The sequence below is a fragment of the Lissotriton vulgaris genome, chromosome 4_1, assembly GCF_964263255.1.
Source record: "Lissotriton vulgaris chromosome 4_1, aLisVul1.2, whole genome shotgun sequence".
Lineage (NCBI taxonomy): Eukaryota > Metazoa > Chordata > Amphibia > Caudata > Salamandridae > Lissotriton > Lissotriton vulgaris.
Window position 1 is genome coordinate 772,174,229 of NC_141691.1, and position 24,385 is coordinate 772,198,613.

The 24,385-nt window shown below is 42.5% G+C and overlaps 1 protein-coding gene across 1 annotated transcript in view; it reads left to right on the forward strand.

Moving 5' to 3' along the window:
- The window catches only part of LOC147722577 (putative thiopurine S-methyltransferase), a 349,873-nt gene that overhangs the window by 177,627 nt on the left and 147,861 nt on the right, over window positions 1-24,385 (forward strand). The window contains exons 3-4 of the mRNA XM_086966864.1: window positions 5,581-5,713; window positions 9,921-9,973. Of these exons, the coding sequence (XP_086822990.1) occupies window positions 5,581-5,713; window positions 9,921-9,973 (186 nt within the window). The remainder of the gene's footprint in view (window positions 1-5,580; window positions 5,714-9,920; window positions 9,974-24,385) is intronic.

Sequence of the window (24,385 nt, forward strand, 5' to 3'; positions counted from 1 at the left end):
GGGTGACAGTAACATTTGGTTTGATAAAACCAATATGACCCATCCAAAAACAATAATCAACGGCCTAGACGCATTGAACCTGCATCAGATTGTCCACAGTCCGACACACACCGCTGAACATATCCTAGATGTCATTTTTGCTAATACTGAACTAGTTACCTTTCAAACTATAACTCCAGTCACATGGTCAGACCACCACTTACTTGCTTTCCAACATAAAACAACACTAAACGACTAACCTAAAACGACCTTACATCCATCCACCTATCGGCCGTGGAATAAACTCAATTTCGAACACTTGGAAACACAACTAACATCCAGTATAAATCTGAAAATCATAAATTCTGTTCAGAATCTATATGAGTGGCTACAGGAAGCTTTTGACATCCTGATACCACTCAAAACCAGACAACAGAACAAAAGAAAAAAAGCGCCTTGGAGAAACATAGAAATAAAAGACATAAAACAACAAATTAGAAAGCCGCAACATACCTGGCTCAAAACAAACGCCAAACAAGACAAACTTCACCTACAGAAAATTAACAGATTATATAAGTCGGCTATCAAAAAAGCTAAGAATAGGTACTATTCAGACAGAATTCAAAACGCTAAATGTGCAAATAAAGAATTCTATAAAATACTCTATGAATTTCGAAAACCAAATTGCCTAGAAGGAACTCATCCTGTTACTCAAGATTTCACAGACAAACTGGCAAATCATTACACGGACAAAGCAGACATGTTGGACTTGTACTTAAAACAGAAACAAAGCACCAGCACTAACCCTTGTACAAAACAACTATCCAAGAATGCTCTAATCAAGCCTCTCCATTCCTTCCAACACATCTCACACGATGGATTTATGGACCTGGTGAAAGCAAGCAGGCCAGCCGGCAGCCCTTCTGACCCTGACCGCCACAAAATATCAAGATAATTCTTTTAACAACCTCTACTGCCATTCCAGTAAGAAGAATCATCAACGATTCCTTAACTACTGGAATATTTCCAGAAGAACTCAAAAAGTCATACACACGCCCTTGACTGAAGAAAACAAACTTGGACCCGCTGAAACCTGACAACTAGAGACCCATTACAAATGGACCTTTCCTGGGCAAACCGATAGAAAGAGCAGTGTTTGCCCAAATGTCACAATTCATTGAAGAGAATGACATACTTTGAAGAGGCACTGAATCTGCTTTCCTTGCCATCTGAGATGACCTAAAGAATACAGTTGACCGCAACGGGGTTGCTGCGCTACTCCTCTTGGACCTCTCAGCTGCCTTTGACACGGTTGACCATGACACTCTGAAACAAAGACTTTATGAAGCCGGCATAGAGGGAACTGCTCTAGACTGGATCGCGTCCTACCTTTGAAACAGTACTAATGTCATCCATACCCCACCTTTCTCGTCCAAACCGTACTCCACAAAAGCAGGGGTCCCTCAAGGTTTTATCATCTCGCCCATGCTTTTCAACATCTACATGAAGTCTTTACCAGTACTGATCAATAAATTTCACCTCACGTGCTACAACTATGCAGTTGACACGCAAATAATCCTTCAACTGGAATGCCCCAAAGACATTGGAAAATCACCAATTTTCAGCTGTCTCAGAGCCGTGGATCAGTGGATGATTTGGAGCCATCACAAATTGAATGCTTCAAAAACTGAAATACTCACGTGTGGTGAGTGGGAAAATTACAACCTGCTTGCCGCATGGCCTGATGAACTGGGATCACTGCCTAAAGTATCGAAGGATGTAAGAAACCTCAGAATGACCATGGACTCCAAGCTGTCGATGAATGCCCAAGTGGATAAACTAGCAAGATCAAACTTTGCTACTATAAAAACGCTGTGACAAATTTTCCCCCATTTGGGATTTCCACACAAGGTCAAAGCTACCATCTCCCTTGTTCTATCCAAACTCGATTACGCCAATAGCCTCTACCATGGATCACCTTTAACGACCATGAAAAGGCTGCAACAGATTCAGAACTCGGCTGCCAGACTACTCTTGCATATGAAACCGTGAGACCACATCTCCCCTGCCTTGAAAGCCCTGCATTGGTAACCGGTTGCCAGAAGATCCACGTTCAAGCTGCTTTGTATAACCCACAAAGCAATACATGGAATAGGACCACTCTTCATCAGGAATAAAATCACCAAACACATTCAACAAAGGAACCTCCGCTCTAAAGGAGCATCTTGCCTCAAAATTCCACCATACAAGAAAAAAACCATGGGTGGCACATCCTTCTCTGTTCAAGCAGCAAACTATGGAACTCTTTACCCCCCAACATAAGATCCACCGACAACCACCTTATCCTCGGAAAACTACTCAAGATTTGGCTCTTCCCCACATAAGCACCATACGGAAACAGAAGTTTACAGCATATCCCTCTGTATATGAACATTTGTTTTCACTATAGATATGTACCTATCTTTGTGTATTACTTTATAAAACATGTAAAATAATTATGTTGTTAAGAGAAAAGAAAAAAAGAAAATAATAATAATAATCAATAAATAAAAATCATCTTTTGTCTACATGTACATACTTCCATTGTGCATCTATGTAGCTTCCATGTACTTGGATCTGTGTGTCTGTTACTTTTCTCCTGAAAAAGCATATCCAATGCACTACCCTATTTCTCACCCAGTGCCTCTATCAATATATTCAATCTAAATATACTTACTTCCTTTATGTATCTATATACTTTCAATGTACTTATGGATCTATATATTTATCACGTTCTTCTAATTTAGTATTTCCAATGCACTAGCCTATTTCTCAGCCTATACTTCGCTCAATATATCTTTTAGCCCAATCTTCTGACTCATCTCAAACTTCTTTCTACTACTCCTTCCAATGCACTACCCTATCTCTCATCCTATACATCTATCAATATATCCTCTACATCCACTCTCTCATTTATCCCAAACCCCATACCACTACTATGATCGCCAAAATAAGCCTTTCTAGACTCTCTCCTGCTCTACCCCTCCTTGCATCACTGACACCTCTTTTAACTACACCGATCCCCTGAAACAAACCTTTCTAAACTCTCCCCTCTGACTCCTCCCCTCCAAAACTCCTTTATACTCATCCAAAAGCCTCTTCCTACTGCTAAGACCTAAAAAAAAAAAAAGAATCCTTCACTCTTTTATCCCTCCACTATCCTTTTCAATCAAAATTAACAGACTAACATGTTCACTTCTCAAATTCCATATTCAACTATACTAATATACTGCCCAAATAACTGAATAGCATATCTACCACTCAAGTTACTTCATATTTATACTATACTAATTTTCAACACTAATCCTTTATGGATTCCAGAGTGACGTGCTACTCGCCAGAAAAGCACTTCAACACCCATCAGGGGTAACAAGTGCTATATGAATGCTAATCTTTCTTCCCCTTTTATCCCTCCGGTAGCCTTCTCACTCCAAGTAACAGACTAATATCCACCACTGAAATTACCTCATATTTCACCATATTAATTCACCACTAATCCTTGATAGGTTTCCTGAATAGCGCGCGTCAACAATCGATATATAAATACAAAACGTTGTCCTCCTCTATCCTTCTGCTATCATTTCATATCCAAATAACTGACTAACCTATCCACCACTTAAAATGTACATGCATGTTTCACTATACTAGTTCAACACTAATCCTCTATGGGTCCCAGAGTAGCGTGCTACCCGCCAAAAATGCGCTTTGACGCCTCGTCAGGGGTAGTAAGCGCTATATAAATGCAATTACAATACAATACTAGTCCCACAGTGCAGCTGGAGCAGAACATTTCTTAGCCACCCCTGCCCCCAGAACTGCCTTGTACAGGACTTCCCTTATGACCTGACCAGCAGGTGGGTATTGCTGCAGTTATGGATCGAGAAGGTCGTTTAGAAGATCCTGGCATTTCAAGCGCTGTAACAACACTCCCACTGTACGTTACTAGGTGATGGAGAGAGGCACTGCTTTCTGGTAAGGCAGGCAGAGGTGGTCTATGAAGCTTAGGCACATTCCGTGCCCCTCAAGGAGTGTGCCTCAGTAGAGCAGGCTGTTCATCCGTTCACAAGGTCCTTCACTGACAGTTCACAAGGCCCTACGTTCCTTGACATCTCAGGGAAACCTTCATTTGCACCCTGAAGGCTCTCTCCCCTTCAATTCAAATGTTTCTGCACGGCCCTCATAGGCTCCATAGCCTTCATGTCACGGCCTTCTGCCCCGTGAGCCACGGCCTCCATCTGCAGCAACTTATATCTGGCAGGCTCCATCACTGGCAAGACACACATTCCTTCTTCGGCACCTCCAAGGATCTTTCCTCTTCCCCTCATAGGCTCCTTCCTCGCAGTCCACAGGCCTGTTCAACATCACCGTAAGGGCTCCTTTCCTTGCATTTCAGAAGTTTCCTTTCCAGACCACAGGCACCTCAAAGGTTTCTCCTCCATCAACTGGTCAAAGGCTCCTCAAGTGTACATTATTGAAAGTTCAACCTGTATGCTAAGTAAGATTTTAGAAATTGCAATAATCCTGCAGGAGAATGAAATAGGTGTATCTGCTTTGGCCCTAGTGCTGACGGATGTGGAGGCCAAGGAGACTAACAAAGTTAGGGTCGAATCAAGGGCTAGTGTCATAGGAATAAAATATTCATATGCACCCCAGAAAAAAAGTTTAAAAGCAAAGATAAAAAGTTGGAAAAAAGTTACAAAATAATGAGGCAATAAAGTATCTGAGTAAACATTAAAAAGTAAGACTAACAAGGGTTGTGGAGGTAACAAGCATCAATGTTGTATGGCTGTGGTGTGATCTGTTGCTTTTACATTTGGTGAAGAGGTGTGCTTTTTTTAGAGTTGAGGGAGGGTAGACATGGAGAGAGAGCCACTGTCTAAGTAAAAATCAGCTTTGCTAATATGTCTGTAAGGTTCATCATGGTTATGTAGTAGTGTGGCTCACTGGTTAGGTGAAGTAGTGTGGCTCACTGGTTAGAGGCGGCAGACCCGAGAGTGGAGGACGGCCCGGGACCAGGGTTCGATTCCCGGCGCGGCAGGTTTCTGGACCAGGGTCAGCGGACTCGATAATTCTCTCGCCTCGGTGCCCACTCTGATCAGCGATCACACTCGGCAACTCTGGGCATTAGCTTGCCTCATCTTCACTAACGGCCCCACCAGACCGCTGGGGATGCCTGGTCTCACCCTGGAGATACCCATTAAGGGACCATCTCTCAGGGAAGCCAGGAAGGGTTTCGCAGCGGTCGAAGCGCCTTGGGACCCTACGGGTAAGTAGTGCGCTATATAAATGCCTATACATTTACACATGTTTTGATTATGAAAAATACGATAAAACGATCAATATTTTATTAAACAGAGGATAACAAGGAAATAACGGTGACAAAATTAATTTGAAAATAGTATCACAATAGACTCTACGAGAAAATGTCTGTAAATTGCTAAAAATGAATCCTTGTGCTCCAGAACATAAACCAATAAGTATATCATGGCTGCATATCATGTCACTGTGTGACGTCTAATAACACAAGAATTGAAATGCTAACCTTCTTTAATGTTTCTTTAGGTTAGCAGATATGGGACACATGATTACTGGAGTGGATGTTAGTGAAATTGGACTAAAAGGCTTCTTCACTGAACAAAATGTTCCATATTTTGAAGAAGATGTTCCTGAAATACCGGGGGCCAAATTGTTTAAGGTTTGATTTGCACATTAAAATTATAGCTCCCTTTACCTGCCTTGTAACCCTCTGATTGTTTCCCCTCTTAGTGTTTTAAGATTGCAACAGTGAATTTGGTTTGAAAGTGTTCATTGAACACTAAACACATTTTGCACCAGAAGGGCTCCTTCAAAGGCTGATTCTCCTTACAGTTTGCTTTTTCTTATTCTACTATTCCCAAATAGTGATATACTGATGATACCATCTGTGACGGCAATGGGAACTGATTCTCAAAGCACTTGAAAATGAGAGAAGGATGCAGCAATTAGCTTCTGGCTCACCCTTCCACAACATCATATCTGCCCCATGAATGTAAATGCAGTACAATGCTTGCATTCAAATACTTGTGTGACTTAATTTTCCAAGGTAAAATAACAACATTAGTAGAGAAAATCTATGATTGTACTTGTTTGGTGGTAGATACACATGCTTTGAATCCTTCTGCCATTTACTGTTGGGCTCAGGCATTTGCAACTTGTTTTTCTTGTAAGAAGGGTCCACGTCATTTGGTGGACACTGCGCATGGGCACTGACATCATGTTAGATTGTTCTGCTCCCCGGGTTCGGATGTGTTCCGAGAGGGCCAGAGTTTCTCGTGCGCTGAACACGCTTCTTCAGCCTCAACAATTCCCTTTTGATCCTGGTGCATTGGATAGGACTAGTCAATCAATCAATCAATAATTTGTAGAGCGCGCTACATACCCGCAAGGGCTCCAAGGTGCTGAGGGGGGAGAGAGGGGGTTGCTGTTGCTACTGGTCGAACAGCAACTTGAGTTGTCTCCTGAAGTTTAGAAGGTGTTTGGTTTGTCGTAGGATGAGGGGGAGGGTGTTCCAGGTTGTGGCGGCGTGGTGGGAGAAGGATCTGCTTTCGGCTGTGGTTCTACGGATGCATGGGATGGTGGCCAGGGAGAGGTCTGCGGAGCGGAGTTTCCTGTTGGGTGCGTAGAAGGAGAGTCGACTGTTGAGGTAGGCTGGGCCGGTCTTGTGGAGTGCCTTGTGTGCGTGGATCAATCACCATTACTTCTGACACATCAATGCCTTCAGAGACCCTGAAACCCATCGTTCAACTCTTGTGGCAACCGGATCCCTTGTCAACCAACTGCACCATTTGGGGACCAGTGTCATTTCCAGACCTACAACATTAGAGAATGCTGATCCCATATTGGTGATGGTATGGACACCTTTTTAAAATTGAACCTCGCTGTAATTCGATATAAACATGTAGGCAGACCATCACAATGTGTGCATATGTGCTTGTCTTCCGGCCCCCACTAAGCCTCATATGTGTTGTGCCACGCCTTCCGATACCAAAAGATGTTGAGGCACCAAAGGGACTGGCGTTAGGCACACCACAAGATGTACCAACAAGCGAAGCCCCCAAACATCTTTCTTTTGGTGTCACCAAGGTTGATTATGAAGTGCCTCCCAGTGGTGGCTGCGCATCTGAAAAGATAGAGAATGCATGACTACCCCCAACCTCAACGATTGGCTGATCAAGAGGAGCAGCAGGCTGGAATGTCTAGACTGTATACAAAGTAAGGGACATGGGGGCTTTTTACTCTCTCACAAGAGTGGGAGGTCCAGAGTAAAAGGCCCAAATGTCAAGGTTAAAAAACAAGATTATGCTGTTCCTCAAATGTCAGGGTTTGAGAGTCAGGGAGACCGAGACCAACTACGCCCCAGCAGGGGTTTAGAGTTGGGAATCCATATATTGGATTTTAATGCCCTCACACACCCTTTCAGGTGTCATGCTTCATCATCTGGGCTGTTCCTCGTTGGGTCAGCGGTGCCATACCCAACGGGCTCCCTGTAGTAGGGGCACTTTATCGGAGATCTTTTATCTAATAGCCGTATGGTGAAGTGCGGGTGGGGCCAGAACTGTGTAGATGTCGGAAAGTGCTTAAAATAAGATTCGGAGTACCAAGAAAGCCAAACTTTATTCTGGGGTCTCCTATCCTAAGTAAAAACAAACAACAAGGCTCTCGCCCAAGCGTAATGTCTCCGGTTAGAGTGTCCCTATTGAAAAGTGCAGGTCAGCATGTTTCTCACTCTAAGTGTATTCTACTTGCGATTCTTCAGGACCGGAAAGGTGAGACTATCTACACTTAAAAAATTGTGACATGGATTTTTCATCACAACAAATGTCTACTTATTAGTGTACCTGTTTGAACCTGTAGGTCACACATAAGGCTTTGCTCCTATGTGTAACTAAGGTTCTGCGATTTGCGCATTGTCCACAACCTACCCACTCCTACCGGGTCCGGTAGGAGTCATTACGCTTGGGCGAGAGCCTTTTTGTTTTTTTTTACTTAGGATAGTAGACCCCCAGAATAAAGTTTGGTTTTCTTGGTACTCCGAATCCTATTTTAAGCACTCAATGCTCAAACTTTGCTTCCAGATACCGACAGTCCATGGGCAATGCACTATAGATGAATTGGTCATGGACATTTGCCTACACTTTTCCAAATTTCCCACTACTTCCCTAGATGGTGAGGAAGTTGTGGCAAATATCACTGATGCTCATACTGGTAGCTCCTACTAGGGCCAGACAACTCTGGTATTCCACGCTCCAGGAGATTTCATCAACACTCTTGAGGGGTTCCCGCTCAGGCAGGACCTTCTCTTACAGAGTCAATGTCAACCCAGGTATTCAGACCCCAGACAATTCAACCTGGTGATCTAGCACTTAGAGTCCTAGAATTCAGGTTTCTCAGACTAATAATGTATGTCAATCTTAAGAGAAGCTTGATGGTACACAACACAGGTTAGCTCACTACTGTATTTCCAAAAATCTGGATCTGTTAAAACCTACTGTCCAGAACATCATCTGCTACCTCATACACTTGAAACGGGCAGGTCTTGCCTACACCTCCATATGTTTACAATTAGCTGCTGTTGCAGAACAGAGTACTTTCATCTCTTTTAGAATTCCGGATGTTAAAGCATTCAGGGAAGGTTACAAGAGGATTATCCCCGAGAGTGCCTCCTACCCTCGTTTAGAATCTTAATACAACCCTCATAAGCCTTATGGGGCCTTTGTCTTTCAACCTTTGCACTCATGCACCCCAAGTTGCTCTCCTGGAGGGGTGGGCTTCCTAGTCACCATTACCTCTCTCAGATGCATTAGTGAACTGCAAGCACTTATCCTACAAGTGCCGTTTCTTCAGGTCCATAAAGACAGGGTTGTTTTTAAAACCAATCTATAGGTCTTCTCTGGGGTGGTTTCTCCATTCCATCTCAAACAGACCATAGAGCTCTCAGTCTTTTTTCCTACAAACAGATTCGGTAGTGGAAAGAGTGCTGCACACCAGTGATGCACACCTTACATGTCAAAAGATCTCTTATATATTACACCGACAAGATCAAGGCTTTTGGCAAATGTGACCAGCTCTTCATAGGCTTTGCAAAACCTCACAAAAGTCATCCCATCTCTAAGATAGGCAGGCATAGCTAGATGGATTGTTAAATGTATCACAATCTGCTGTATTAAAGCAAAGAGAGTCCTACCCGGCACTTCACAAGTAAGAAAGCTTTGACTATGGCCTTCTTAGGAAACTTTCTGCTAGCAGATACTTGCAAAGCAGTCGTATGGTGAATATCACACACTTGTGCTACTGTGTGGACGTCTTAGCCTGCCTACAGGCCATGGTGGATTACGCAACTACCGCACACCAGCCACCCCTTCTGTAGGGCATTGATTTGCAGAAATGCAACACATATGCATCTAGAGGCACACATTCGACAAACGGAAAATGTTACTTTCTCTATAAGCATTTGGTTGTAGAGTGTTGTGCTGTAGATTCACTTGTCCGCCCTCTTCCCCGTGTGTGTGTGTTTTGCAGATTTAGTACATCCCATTGCACATGGTGCACCATCACTATGTTCACTGGAAACTCCATACCATTGTACGAAAACAATCTAACATGGAGTCGGTGCCCATGCGCAATTCCACCAAAGGGAGGAGTCATATCACATCTCGAGACTCAAGAGACCTCTTCGAAGAAAAACAACTTCCAAACGTCCAAGCCCAACACTAAATAGTAGGTGTATGCAAAGCATGTGAATCTACAGCACTGCATGCTACAAACAGATGTTTACAAGGTAAGTAAAATTTTTCTTCTATCACTTCAAAAATGTCTCAATTTTGCTAGTATGTGGACTGATTTAATTTTTCTGATTACTGCAGAGCTCATCTGGAAATATTTCACTCTACTGTTGCAGTTTCTATGATTTTACCAGGTAAGAATCTATAATATTTCTTTTAGCATGCAGTGTTAATGTCTAGGTCATGCTTTCTGTCCCTTGTGATTTTCCTCTGTTTGAACTGTGGTGTTTATTCTAAATTGCTTGTCTCTTAACTTGAACTGCCTATTGTTACTAAATGATGCGTGTTGAGATTTTTGAAACTGGAAATACGTTGCAGGACCTGATGTAAAATAATTTTGTGGTTGCAAACCCTGTGATTTGCAAAATCACATGGTTTGAAACCGCAAAATGGCATTTTACTAAACGCATTTTGTGACTCAAAAACGCTGTTACAAAATGCAAAATGGGTTTACTGACTCGTTCTGATTCGCTATTTGGAAGAGGAGGGTATAACGGTACATTCCCTCCTATTTGCAGATCGAAATGAGGTGTATCAATGGTTTGTTCCCTCACTTGCCGTTGCAAACCATTGAAAAGTTAACTACTTCTCAAAGGAGGTAATAACCCACTTGAAAATCGTACGCAGTAATATTTGGACGACTCCCGTTTGGGAATTGTGTCTAGTAACCTTGGGGAGCTGGTGGTGGTGGCTCAGAAGCCCACTGCCTGCCCCCCTCCCCAATATGTCCCCAAATGGGAAACATTTTTTTATAGGTAGCAATGTGGTCTGTTTGTCCTTGTAGGCCACTATTATTGTGTTTATGACCTATCATTGGGATTGCAAATAGCGACCCGCCTAATTAATATTCATTAGGCAGTCTTAATGCGACCTCTGCAACTGGAGATTTTGCGACACAACATATTACTGCATAGGTTGAATCACAAAGTTAGAAATAGGTCCCAAATGGTCGGTACATAATTTTCAACCACTATTTGTAATCAGTTTGTTCCTAAAACATGCACGAAGTGCATCAAACAAATAGGAAATAAGCGTGAAGGTTAGTTATCTGTAAGTTAATAGTATCAACTAACAATATGAGACCATTCTTCGTTTTGAGAGTAGAACATTCTAAAAATAAAAACCCTTTTCACTGCAGTCTCGGAGCATGGTAAACACCGCAACAACTTCTAGTAGCTTGCTCTTCCTTTCCCCACCGACTGCTGCCAAGTTTTCTCAGTTACAGCAGGTTTCAAGTAGGTATGTGGATCTTATTGAAGATTGAGCCTTATTTTACTCACTCTTGAGGTTCCCAAATAATAAGCTTATCAACTAGGATCTTGGGTGACGTCAGGATCCTCACTCACCTGGTTTCCTGACTTGTTGGCCAGGCACAGGTTGCTCCGTGTACACAAGGGCTTTCTTTTGCTTGTGGCCTTCATGTTTGTTTGGCTGTGGACACTGCCTCTCCATATATTACTTTAGTTATATAACCTTTATATGTTTCTGGCGCTGGTCTTCCCATACTATTTTCTTTTGCGATGAGGACTAGGTATCTGAATAGGCCTCCCCTTTGTTGACCCTGTTCATCTAGACCCTTTTTTCGAGTCCTCCATTGTGGTCTTTATTTCTTTAATTTAGAGGGGTTGTTTCTCCCCTGTGGTTTTCTTTTCAAGTGTCTCTTGACTGCCTAATTGTACCCGTTCAATCAGTAGTGCTGTTTCTGTCTGCTTCCTTGGTTTTCTGGGGTATGACTTCCACCCCACCCTCTCCTTTTAGATGAGGCCATGTGGCTGGTTTATAGCTTGCCATTGTCTCACCTGCCACCCATAGCCGCTGCTGTGGTCGTTTATATTTTACCCTCTAGTGGCAGAATGTTCAAATAGCCTTATAGCCCTTTGTAGCTGGGCTATAGTGGCTATTAAAGTCCCTCTCACATGTTAAAGGCCCTTGCCTTCGGCTTGGGCCTTTAATGCTGTAGAGGGCCTTTAATAGCCGGTATAGCCTGCTACGGCGGGCTATAAGGCTAAAGTATACTTGCTTGAAGAAGTTTTTTTAGATGAGTTATAGGTTTATTAAAATGACCAAATTTATCTTGCAAGTCGAAAGGAACAGTGAGTAGTGTAGACTGTGGACAGATGACATCTCAATTCGAATTGTTTTGATTTATTTATTGTAGAGTTTTATGTCATTTATTTTGTTGTATTTTGAAAAGATGGAGTGAGAAAAAGTATTGATGGTTGTGTGTGTGAGTACTGCCTTCAATTAACAATGCAGACAGCAGTGTTCACAATTCAGGTTGAGTCACTATTGTAGATGATGCAGTCCTGTAAGAGAAGAGATTGCTGTAGTGTGCTCTGTCTACACCACTTATAAGCATAATTGCAGGCTCTGCACATGTTTTTTTGGTTTGCGTATTGCAAACTGTCAAGATCAAGTCAATGCCATGTGGCTGTGGGGCCTTGCTAACTGCTCTCTCTGGCCTACACTGCAGATAGCAGTGTTCCTAATTGAGATCGAGTTGCTTTTGTAGATGAGGTAGTCTTGTAGCAAAAGACATTGCTCCAGTCCGCTCTGTCTGCACCACTCATGTGCATCATTGCAGGCTCTGCACACGTTTCTTTTGCTTCGCGTATTGCAAACTGTAGAGCTCAAGTCAAAGCCATGTGGTTGTGGGCCCTTGCTGACTGCTCTCTCTGGCCTACACTGCAGATAGCAGTGTTCACAATTGAGATTGAGTTGATATTATAGATGAGGTAGTCTTGTAGGAAAAGACATTTCTCCAGTGCGTACTGTCTGCACCACTCATATGCATCATTGCAGGCTCTGCACACGTTTTTGTTGTTGCTTCTTATACTGCAAACTGTAGAGCTCAAGTCAATGCTACGTGGCTATGTGCCCTTGCTGAACGCTCTCTCTGGCCTATACTGCAGACTTCAGTGTTCACATTTGACATTGAGTCGGTATTGTAGATGATGCTGTCCTGTAGGAAAAGACATTGCTCCAGTGCACTCTGTCTGCACCACTCATACGCATCATAGCAGGCTCTGCACATGTTTTTTTGTTTTGCGTATTGCAAACTGTAGAACTCAAGTCAATGCCACGTGGCAGTGGGCCCTTGCTGACTGTTCACTCTGGCCTACACTGCAGACAGCAGTGTTCACAATTGATATCGAGTCGCTATTGTAGATGAGGTAGTCCTGTAGGAAAAGACATTGCTCTATTGCGTACTGTCTGCACCATGCATATGTATCATTGCAGGCTCCACACATGCTTTTTTGTTGCTTCGCTTAAGAAACACTGGACAGCTCACATCACCTTATGTAGGTGTGAGTCGTTGCTGACCGCTCTCTGTGGCCAACACTGCAGACAGCAGTGTTCACAATTCAGATTATGTCGCTATTGCAGATGATGCAGTGTTGATGTCAACAGATATTGCTCCTAGTACGTCTTGTCTACAGCATGCATTATTGCTTGCTGTGCACATGCTGAATGCACTAGAACTGATGGAGCGTTTATGATATAATCTTTTTGTGGATTATTTCAGATCTATTGATTGTGTGTCAGTATACCTCAAGTTGTGGTTCTTTTACGATAGAATTATGTTCGAGGCATATGAGCTGCAGATTACACACTGTTGGACTGTTGCATAGATAGCCATCGAGTGTTGGGCCCGGATGTTTGCACTTGTTTTTGTCCTGAAAAGTGCTTTGGAAATCCCAAGATAGGTGATTCCTCCTTTGGATCACATTGCGCATGGGCATCGACTCCATCCTCAGATTGTTTTTTTCTGCCATCGGGCTCGGATGTGTTTCCTGCGCTCCGGTTTTGAATCGAGTTTTTCTTTGGCGCGCAATCCCTCACCCGTTTCCGACGGTATTGTCTCGAACGCGTTTCCCTCTCGACGCGAGTCCCAACAAATTCGAAGTCTTCGATTCTGGTCGTCGACGAACGCCTTCGGGCCTCCTTCCACTCCAAAAAGACAATTCGGGACCAACGAGCTTGAAGGACCATGGCTCACTCGTCAGCTTCGATCCCCGACGACATCTTTAAAAAGGGCGTCAACGTGCCAGAACAGCAGCGGGCCGAAGAAGGTCAGCTACTCCGACACCGAGGACTCAGTCGTCAAGGACATCACTCCGGCACAGCGGGTCGTAAGTACACATGTCAGCCCTGACCCTTCCTCGATACCCTCCAAAAAGGCTTTGGTCACACCCTCGCCTCCTGACCCGGGTGCATACCGAGAGACTGCTTCCCATGCCCCGCCTTCGGGTTGGGTAAAGAAGCCTACTAAGCCTTCAGGCGACTCGGGCTCGAGTCAGCTTACCCCCGGTGCCGACACACACCTACCGGCACCGAAAAAGAAGCCATCTTCTTCCTCATCCACGCAGACCACTGCTTCGACATCCAAGCACTCGGCGCCGAAGACTGGCACCGGCTCATTGACGCCGCAAACACACTCGGAGCCGACCAAAAAACTGCCACCTAAGGGCCCGACTCCCATGTTTCAGAGTCGAAAAAGGCCTCGGAACCAAATAAACAACACGTTCCCCCGGCCAAGGACACTGCAAAAGGTCATGGTTCCAAGCCAAAAGAAACTAGAACAGCTACTGAGTCGCTGCCAAAAAAGCCTCCGGAACCAAAAACTTCGACACCGAAGGATCTGCCTTATACAGAGGAACTTTTTCAACCAGATCCTACCCAAACTCTTGTGATAGTTGTCAATTGGATCTTAGCTCCAAGAAGCGACCACTAGATGCGCCTGCACTGGCTCCTCCTCCTAAAAAGACAGACATTGCAACCTCTCCATTAAGGATCCCTTCTCCTCCTCCTCCTCCTCCTCCACCACCTCACTCTCCTACATCATCACCTACTCCAGTAGGACGTGATGATGATGATGATGATGATGTGGATAGTGATTCTGATGATACAGGGGGAGGTGTGGATGATCCATTAGGGAACCCTAGTCCTCCTCACTCCCCTAACTCATGGGATGATTATAACACCCCGGATGTCCCTTATGTTCCCCAGGATGACATATTTCCCCCCAGGCCTTCCCCCCCAGAGGACACTATAGGCGTAAACCAACTTGTCCTTGGGGCTGCCCAATACCATGGCCTACACACAGACACAGTGGAAGAAGATTTTTTAATGGAAACTTTCGACACCACACAGAGGTCCACTTCAATTCTACCCATGCTTAAGGGGGTCATTAAGCATGCACCAGAGGTTTTTAAAGATCCAGTCAGGGCTCGACTCCTCAACCCCCAAATAGAGAAAAAATATAAGGCTGCCCCTACAGATCCAGTCTATATTAGAGGTCCCGCACCACTAATTCCCAAACATCAGATAAGGAGTCTAAACTCCTTGACGCCTCTGGCAAACGAACTGCGTTACAGGCAGCAAACATATGGCGCTTCGCCAATACTCAAGCGCTGTTAGCAAGGTACGACAGGGCACATTATGATGAGCTGGAATCCATAATGCAGCATCTCCCAGATAAATACAAAGATAGGGCCAATTAACTCATACAAGAAGGTAAAACTATCACTAATACCTCTATCCGTTGTGCCTTAGATGCAGCAGATACTGCTTCAAGGGCAATTAACACCAGCGTTCTTTTTGCTTAGGCATGCCTGGCTACGTATTTCAGGTTTCAAACCCGAAGTCCAGAGTTCCATCCTCAATCAACCATTCGATGAGCAACACCTATTTGGCCCTAATGTTGATGTATCCCTCGAAAAGATGAAAAAGGATACTGACACAGCTAAATCTATGGGAGCCTTGCAGTCACAAGCTCCCAGACGCTCCTTTCGTCTCTCATCCTACAGAGGCACCACGAGAGGCTACTCCTCGGATAGCCCCTCCACTTCTTACAAAACCCCTAGCCAATCCACCTTCACTAGAGGCTACCAAAGAGGGGGTTACAGGGGTAACAATGACAAAAGCAGAGGCAAAACTAACAACTCCACTCTGCCTCCACCCCTACCCAATGTCTTTCCTCCACTTCCCCTCACCATTGCACTCCAGTGGGGGGAAGATATCCCAATTACTTCCTGTCTGGAACAACATCACATTCGACAGGTGGGTGCGGCAAATAATTCAGTCAGGTTACTGTCTCGAACTAACATCTACCCCCCCAAACATACCACCCAGACAGCGTCCGATGTCACAAGAGCATCTATTACTGCTAAAGCAAGAGGTAATATCCCTCTTACAAAAAGTGCAATAGAACCAGTTCCTCTGCACCAACAAAACAAGGGAGTTTACTCCCTGTACATTCTTATCCCAAAGAAGGACGGCTCTCTAAGGCCTATTCTAGACCTCAGACCCCTAAACATATACATACAGTCAGACCATTTCCACATGGTCACACTCCAGCAGGTCCTTCCTCTTCTTTCACAAAACGACTTCCTTGCTATTCTAGATCTCAAGGATGCCTACTTCCACATTCCCATTCACACTGCTCACAGGAAGTATTTAAGATGTGTAATAGACGGTCAGCACTATCAATTCAAAGTACTCCCATTCGGAGTCACAACAGCACCAAGGGTATTCACCAAGTGCCTAGCAGTAGTGGCAGCGCACTTAAGAAGACAGCACATTCACGTCTTCCCATAGCTAGACGACTGGCTCATAAAAGCCAGCTCTTACAACCAGTGTGTACAACACACTCACGCTACTGTCCAACTACTTCACGACTTGGCGTTCAAAATAAACCACACCAAGTCTCATCTGCAACCGTCTCACATACAACAATACCTCGGTGCCACAATAAACACCTCAAAAGCGCTAGCTTATCCCTCTCCTGTCAGAATAGCAAACATGCAAGCTCTTCTCACAAAATTTTAACCGGAACACTCCCTTCCAGCTCGTGTGTTCATGCAGCTCATAGGGATGATGGCCTCTTGCATATTTATAGTGCCTCATGCAAGACTACAAATGCGTCCCCTTCAAGAGTGCTTAGCACACAACTGGAACCAGGCTCAAGGTCAGTTGACAGATCTAGTGTTGGTGGACAGTCGTACTCATCGCTCTCTGCAGTGGTGGAACACCAAAAACCTTTCCAAAAGGCGACTGTTCCTAGAGCTAGTTCCTCAAATCGTCTTGACAGCGGACGCATCGCTCTACGACTGGGGAGCTTAACTACTGCAACACACCATGCAGGGCAGGTGGACACCACAACAAAGTTACTCCACATCAACCACCTGGAGTTACTAGCCATATTCCTAGCCTTGAAAGCATTCCAAAAGCAAATATCAGGCAAGACTGTATTAGTCCGCACGGACAACACAACAGCCATGTATTACATACAAAAACAGGGCGGAACACACTCCCTGCAACTCTCTCAGCTAGCGCAGAACATATGGCGCTGGGCTATACCTCAGAACATATTCCTCTTAGCCCAATATGTTCCAGGAGTACAGAACACCATGGCAGATCTGTTGAGCCGTCAAACACAACAGATCCACGAGTGGGAACTTTATCCACAAGTTCTTCAACCGTTCTTTCAGATGTGGGGACAACCTCAGATAGACCTCTTTGCCACCCACGAAAACATCAAATGCCCAAGCTTCGCCGGCAAATATCCACACCCACTGTCCAAAGGCAATGCGATATGGATGAACTGGACAGGCAGATTTGCGTATGCTTTTCCGCCGCTCCCACTCATGCCACTAGTAATGCGCAAACTACAGCAACATTCTCTAACCCTCATCCTAGTTGCTCCAACGTGGGCCAGACAACCATGGTACACCACACTGCTGGAACTTTCTGTATTACAGTACCAAAAACTATACCCATCTCCACGCCTTTTAACCCAGACCCATGGAGAGATCAGACACCCGGACCCAGCTCAGCTCAACCTTGCGATCTGGCTCCTGAGGTCCTAGAATTCGGTTACCTTAACCTTCCTCCTGACTGCATGAACATCATAAAAGAAGCTAGACGTCCAACCACTAGAGCATGCTATGCAGCCAAGTGGAAACGTTTTGTAATATATTGTCACAACAACAATATCAATCCCCTAGATGTGTCTATTCAACACATCATAGGCTACTTATTACACCTCCAAAGATGTAACTTAGCCTACACGCCTATTAGACTGCATCTTGCTGCAATAGCAGCATATCTGCATCTATCTCTTTTCAGAGTACCTGCTATAAAAGCCTTTAGAGAAGGCCTTAGAAGAATAATTCCTCTCAGAGCACCACCTTCACAGGTGTGGAATTTGAACATTGTTCTCACACGGACCTCCCTTCGAACCTTTACATAAATGTGAACTACAATTCTTAGCATGGAAGGTTGCGTTCCTAGTAGCTATTACTTCTATACGGAGAGTTAGTGAACTACAAGCACTAACTATTCAAGAACCTTTCCTGCAAATGCATCATAATAAGGTCCTTCTCCGTACTAATCCTAAATTCCTTCCTAAAGTCATTTCTCCCTTCTACCTCATTCAATCTGTGGAACTGCCTGTTTTTTCTCACAGTCACAAACAGTCGCAGAAAGAGGTCTTCATACCTTAGATGTGAGAAGAGCATTGCTATACTACATTGAGAGAACACAACCCTTTCGTAAGACCAAACAACTTTTCGTGTCTATCTCACCACCACACAAAGGCAACCCTATATTAAAATCTGGGATTGCCAGATGGATTGCCAAATGTATACAAATTGGCTACCACAAAGCTAAACGTACATTATCTGTTCCTCCTAAAGTCCACTCTACATGAAAGATAGGGGCTTCAATGGCATTTTTAGGGAACGTTCCCTTAGATGACATCTGCAAAGCAGCTACATGGTCTACACCGCACACCTTCACAAAACACGATTGTGTAGATTTGCAAACTAAACAACAAGCTACTGTCGGCCAGGCTGTACTCAAAACACAATTTCAAACTACTGCAGCAGATACTGGTGGTCACCGCTAAGAGGGGGTACTGCTGTATAATCTATGCATCAGTGTGTAATCTCCGCTCATATGCCTCGAACGGAAAATGCTACTTACCAGTAGGCATCTGTTCTTGCCATGTGGAGCTGCAGAGTTACACACGCCACCCGCCTCCCCGGATACCTTTATCTGTTCCAGTATTATCCAAATTAGATACAGCTTACATGGACATCCTTCCTTTTCTTGCAAAGCTCCATCATTTCCCTAATGGTGAAAAACAATCTGAGGATGGAGCCGATGCCCATGCGCAATGTGATCCAAAGGAGGAGTCACCTATCTTGTGACTTCCAAAGAACTTTTCAGGACAAAAACACGTGCAACAGTGTGAAACTCTGCAGCTCTACATGCCAAGAACAGATGCATACTGGTAAGTAGCATTTTCCTTCTGTATTATTTCACATCTACTGTCCCTACATTACTGCAGTACAAATTATCGATTCTTTTAATATTGAATCTCTGTGTGTGATCCAATGATTACTGTTGTAGTTGATGTTAGCAGCAACCATTCCCTGAAGGCTGGTTTACACTCAGCCTACATGCATCCAGCAGAGACGTCACTGGATATGTCACCCTGGTAATAAAAAGGAGTCGAGCGTGTGTGCCCGCACCCACTTCCACTATCTATCTGTGTCTGTGTGTTCAATATCTATGCATGATACTGTCTCTGGGCCGTACTATATTACGTTGTGAGGTGGACAGCGTATGCAACCATGTTACCTCTGGTATTGGATAACATTTTGGTAATGTAACTTTTAGGTGTACGGCTGTCACAGGTGGAAGGGTACTTTACAGAGCATGAATATTGATGAAAATGATGGTTGCATGTTGTGTGTTGTGTAAGATATGTGTATATTGCACAAGGTTTAGAACAAAGCTCTCTAAGCAGAAGAGGTGTGTCTCATGAAATGCAGTACAGATATTGACTACAAAGGGTGGCGTTTTTGAACTATTACAATGGGAAATGGTATGAACTAATGAAATGGTTTTTTTATGGTCACATGGCAATCGCGCAGCCAGTGCGCGATGAGATAGCACCTGATGTGATTTTGCGAAAATATATTTACAATGATATAAGTTTATTACAGTTAGAAATATATAACTGTTTAAAATGTTTAATTATGGCTTGCTCTCATATACACTTTAAAGTTATTTAGATATAGTTTTGAGACAAAAAAAATGATGGAATGGCGTATGCGGCGCGGTATCGTACGTCACAGGGCGTGGCAGCGTGCATTCCCCGCATTCGGAATGCGCACCGTATGCCACCCCATACGTACATGACGTAACGTGCTGCTTGGTAGTGCATACCGGCCACATACCACAGTAGCAGCTGGCGCGACCTCATACGTACATGTTGTTACACGGGACGCGGTGTCACAAACCCGTCGGGTACGAAATGCTCATCATTTAAATGTGGTGGATAGGATTCGCCTGCTGATCGAGGTTGGTAGACTACCGGTACGGGACTGCAGTTTTCTCCCCTCAAATTTTTTTAAATAAATTATAAAAAAACAATTAGAAAAAAATAGATTTTATAAATATTAAAATATGAAATTAACATTTAAAAAACCTTTGAAATTCACTGAAAAAACCATAGGTATAACAGACGTTATAGTTAGGAATTAGTATTTAAAAAACCTTAAAAATTCACTCGCGCGCCCGCAATGCCCGCAATGCACTCCTGATTACATCACATATTACATCACTCATGACATGGTCAGTGACATCACTCATGACATCAGTGATGACATCTCAAATGACATCACTGATGACATCATTCACGTGATAATCTGATGCACATACTGATGCCCTAATATAAACTAAGATACACACACTTTAAAATACAGACTACTATTTTTGAATCCATACACACAAGAATGCCAGATACTACTTACCAACTACTATTTCCAAGGTCTATACACACATCCAGTGTCTTATACATACCGTTACTCATCAATGCAGTACTATAATATGTACTGATACACCTATACATACAGTCACACTCTACCACTCATCCATAGAGTTAGTCACACACCTAGTCAGTCATGCAAAGAATGAATTACATACTCATTTACTCATGTATACAGTTATTGACACCAACTGCGTTATTTATACACACACCACATCACTTATTTATGCAGATACTAAGACATACTTAGTGTCTTATACAATCACTGATTCAAGCAGACAGTGATTTATACACCCACTCTTCAAATAGCTTACTTTCATGTATACTCATTTATATACTCCAACACTGACATATACTGCCTTAAAACATTTGTAGTTATTTACACATATTCCACTGAGACATTCATTCATTCACCAACACACCCATACACACACTAAGTCACCCATACAGCCCTTTACAGATGCACTTTTGAATCCATATAACTAGTGAATTACCCACTCAGACATCTATGCAGAGTCACACACACCCCCCCCACCCACACAGACACTCAGTCACCCATAATCACTCAGACAACAAATCAATAACCTATATAGACACTCATGTAGCTACTCACCAACTCATGCTGCCGCTTACACACCAACTGAGAGACTAATACAGACTTTCACACAGTTTAGTCACTAACCCATGCATTTAGTAAGACAAGTTTAATCACTCACTTATACAGTCAGTCACGCACCTACTAAATAATCCATTCAGGCATTTGTAAATCTGCTCATTCTTCAATACACCTTGGCATAGATATATATGAAACATATTTAAACTTTACAGAAGCGCACATTCACTGGATGATGTCATCAGTGATGTCACTGACCATGTCATGAGTGATGTAATATGTGACGTCATCCGCAGTGCATTGCGGGCGCGCGAGTTATAGTTAGCTCAACTAACAATAACTGGCGAATTTCTCTGGTTTTATATAAGTCAAATGTCCAACTAACTATAACGTCCCTGAAACCTATGTTTTTTTCAGTGAATTTCTAAGGTTTTAAATGGTAATTCTGAACTATAACCTCTGTACAACCTATGTTTTTTTCAGTGAATCTATACATATATGTGTATATATATATATATATATATATATATATATATATATATATATATATATATATATATATATATACTTAATGTTCCGCTCGCAGTTCTTCCTTGCAAAGGACGGACGCAGACCCAGATTAAGGTGCAGGATATTGTTTATTTCATTTCGCCCTGCACCACCGCCATGACGCGTTTCGGGCAACTCAGTGCCCTTGCTCACATATCTATATATATATTTATATATATATTCACTGAAAAAACCATAGGTTTCACACATCTTATAGTTAGCTGGACATTTCACTCATCACTCATACAAAACCTTTGAAATTTCCCCGTTATAGTTAATTCAGCTAACTATAACTCGCGCGCCCGCAATGCACTGCTGATGACGTCACATATTACATCACTCATGACATCACTGATGACTTCTCAAATGACATCACTGATGACATCACTGATGACATCATCCTATGAATGTGTGTCTTTCTGAAAAATAAATATGTTTTATATATGTATATCTAAAGGTCGATGGAAAAATAAATGGATAAATAAGTGTCTAAATGGATGGTTCTTTTTGTAACATTGATTGTATAACTAACTTATTAAGTGTATCTTAGTGAATACATGTATTAGTGTCTAATGTTTAAATATTTAAATATCTGTATCAGTGTCTCACTTTCTGTATAAGTGGCTACATGGGTTGCTGACTAGCTACGTGAGTGTGTATATGAGTTATTAGTTGTTTTTTTGAGTATCAGAGATGAGTGTCTGTATGGTTCGTTGGGGGATATTACTTAGTGTATAGATGCATGAATGAGTGACTCACTGTTGGTATGTGTTTTGACGACAGCATGTGTGCAGGACTATATGGGTGGATGAGTGTGTGTATGGGTGTGTTAGTGAGTGATTGACTGTCTCAATAGTATCTTTATGAGTTACTACATTTGTTTTAATCTAGTATATGTGAGTATTGATGTATATAAGTGATTATATGTGAGAGTGAGAGATTGCAAGAGTTCCTGTAAAAATAAGTATGTGTTTCTATAAGTGATTGTGTAAGAGAGTAAGTATGTATATGTTTCTGTGGAACTAAGTGTAGTGGTGTGTGTATAGATGTATATGCAAGTAAATGGATGTTTGATAGTTTATTTGCATGTGTGAGTATGTGTGTGAGTAATTCTCTGGGTGAGTGTTGGTGTGTAACACGATGTATAGGTCTATGAGTACATATGATGAGTGAGTACATGTATGAGTGACTATATAGAACTATTAGTGAATGAGTGGATTTGGATGTAGATTTTGGAATTACTGAATATGTTGTTGTAACTGGTATTGGTATCTCCATTGTTTTGAAATTTTTAGCTTCTATTTTTTGAATGTGTGTATCAAAGGTTATATTACGCTGAGAAGAGGTCTGCCACTCTTTCACAAGGATGATGTCATCAGTGATGTCATCAGTGATGTCATTTGAGATGTCATCAGTGATGTCATGAGTGATGTCACTGACCATGTCATGAGTGATGTAATATGTGACGTCATCAGCAGTGCATTGCGGGCGCACAAGTTATAGTTAGCTGAATTAACTATAACGGGGGAATTTCAAAAGTTTTGTATGAGTGAAATGTCCAGCTAACTATAACATGTGTGAAACCTATGGTTTTTTCAGTGAATTTCTAAGGTTTTATAAATGCTCATTTTTAACTATAACACCCCTGAAACCTATGGTTTTTTCAGTGAATTTCTAAGGTTTTTTAAATGCTAATTTTTAACTATAAAACCCCTGAAATCTATGTTTTTTTCAGGGAATTTCTTAAGTTTTTTAAATGCTAATTTTTAACTATAACGTGTGTGAAACCTATGGTTTTTTCAGTGAATTTGAAAGGTTTTGTAAATGATAATTCTTAAATGTATTAATTATTTTAAAAAATTCCGTTTTTTTTGAATTTCCTCATTTTTATAATAAATATTTACATAATATTTTGTTTTATTTATATTTCATATTATAATGTAAAATAATAAAACTAAACTCTAAAATATTTTTTTATTAATTACTTTTTGTTTACAAATATAAAAATAAAATTTTATATTCTCTTTTTTTTTTAGATGGTCGCACCGTACGCGTACGGTGAACGCACCGACATTTGTACTGTAAATTGTACTCAGCGCGCACGCACACGCCACAAGTACGTTTTGACGTTACGCGGCGCATCCGCGCTTCCGTGTGACGTCATCTACGTTTGTCCGACCCCCCTTACGCGCACCACCGATAGTTTTATAATGTTAAAAACGATATATTTATGTATTTTTTGTAATTTTTTAAGGTAGACATTATCTGGGATAATCTAGAAAATGTTTTTCTTTAACTTTTAAGAACCGTATATTACTTTTTAATTTACGAATATCGTGATCGTACGTCCAGGGTACACGCACCGTAAGAGCATCGTAAGCGGAACGTAAGAGCTCAGTAAGCATACCGTAAGAGTACGTACAGTCCTGTGACATTAAAAGAAGAGATTTCATTGGTTCATAATACTTCCAGCTCCAATTGTTGAAAGACCCCTCCCATTTTGTTCGTTCTACTTGGACTTTCAGACAAGCAGGATCTTTTCCA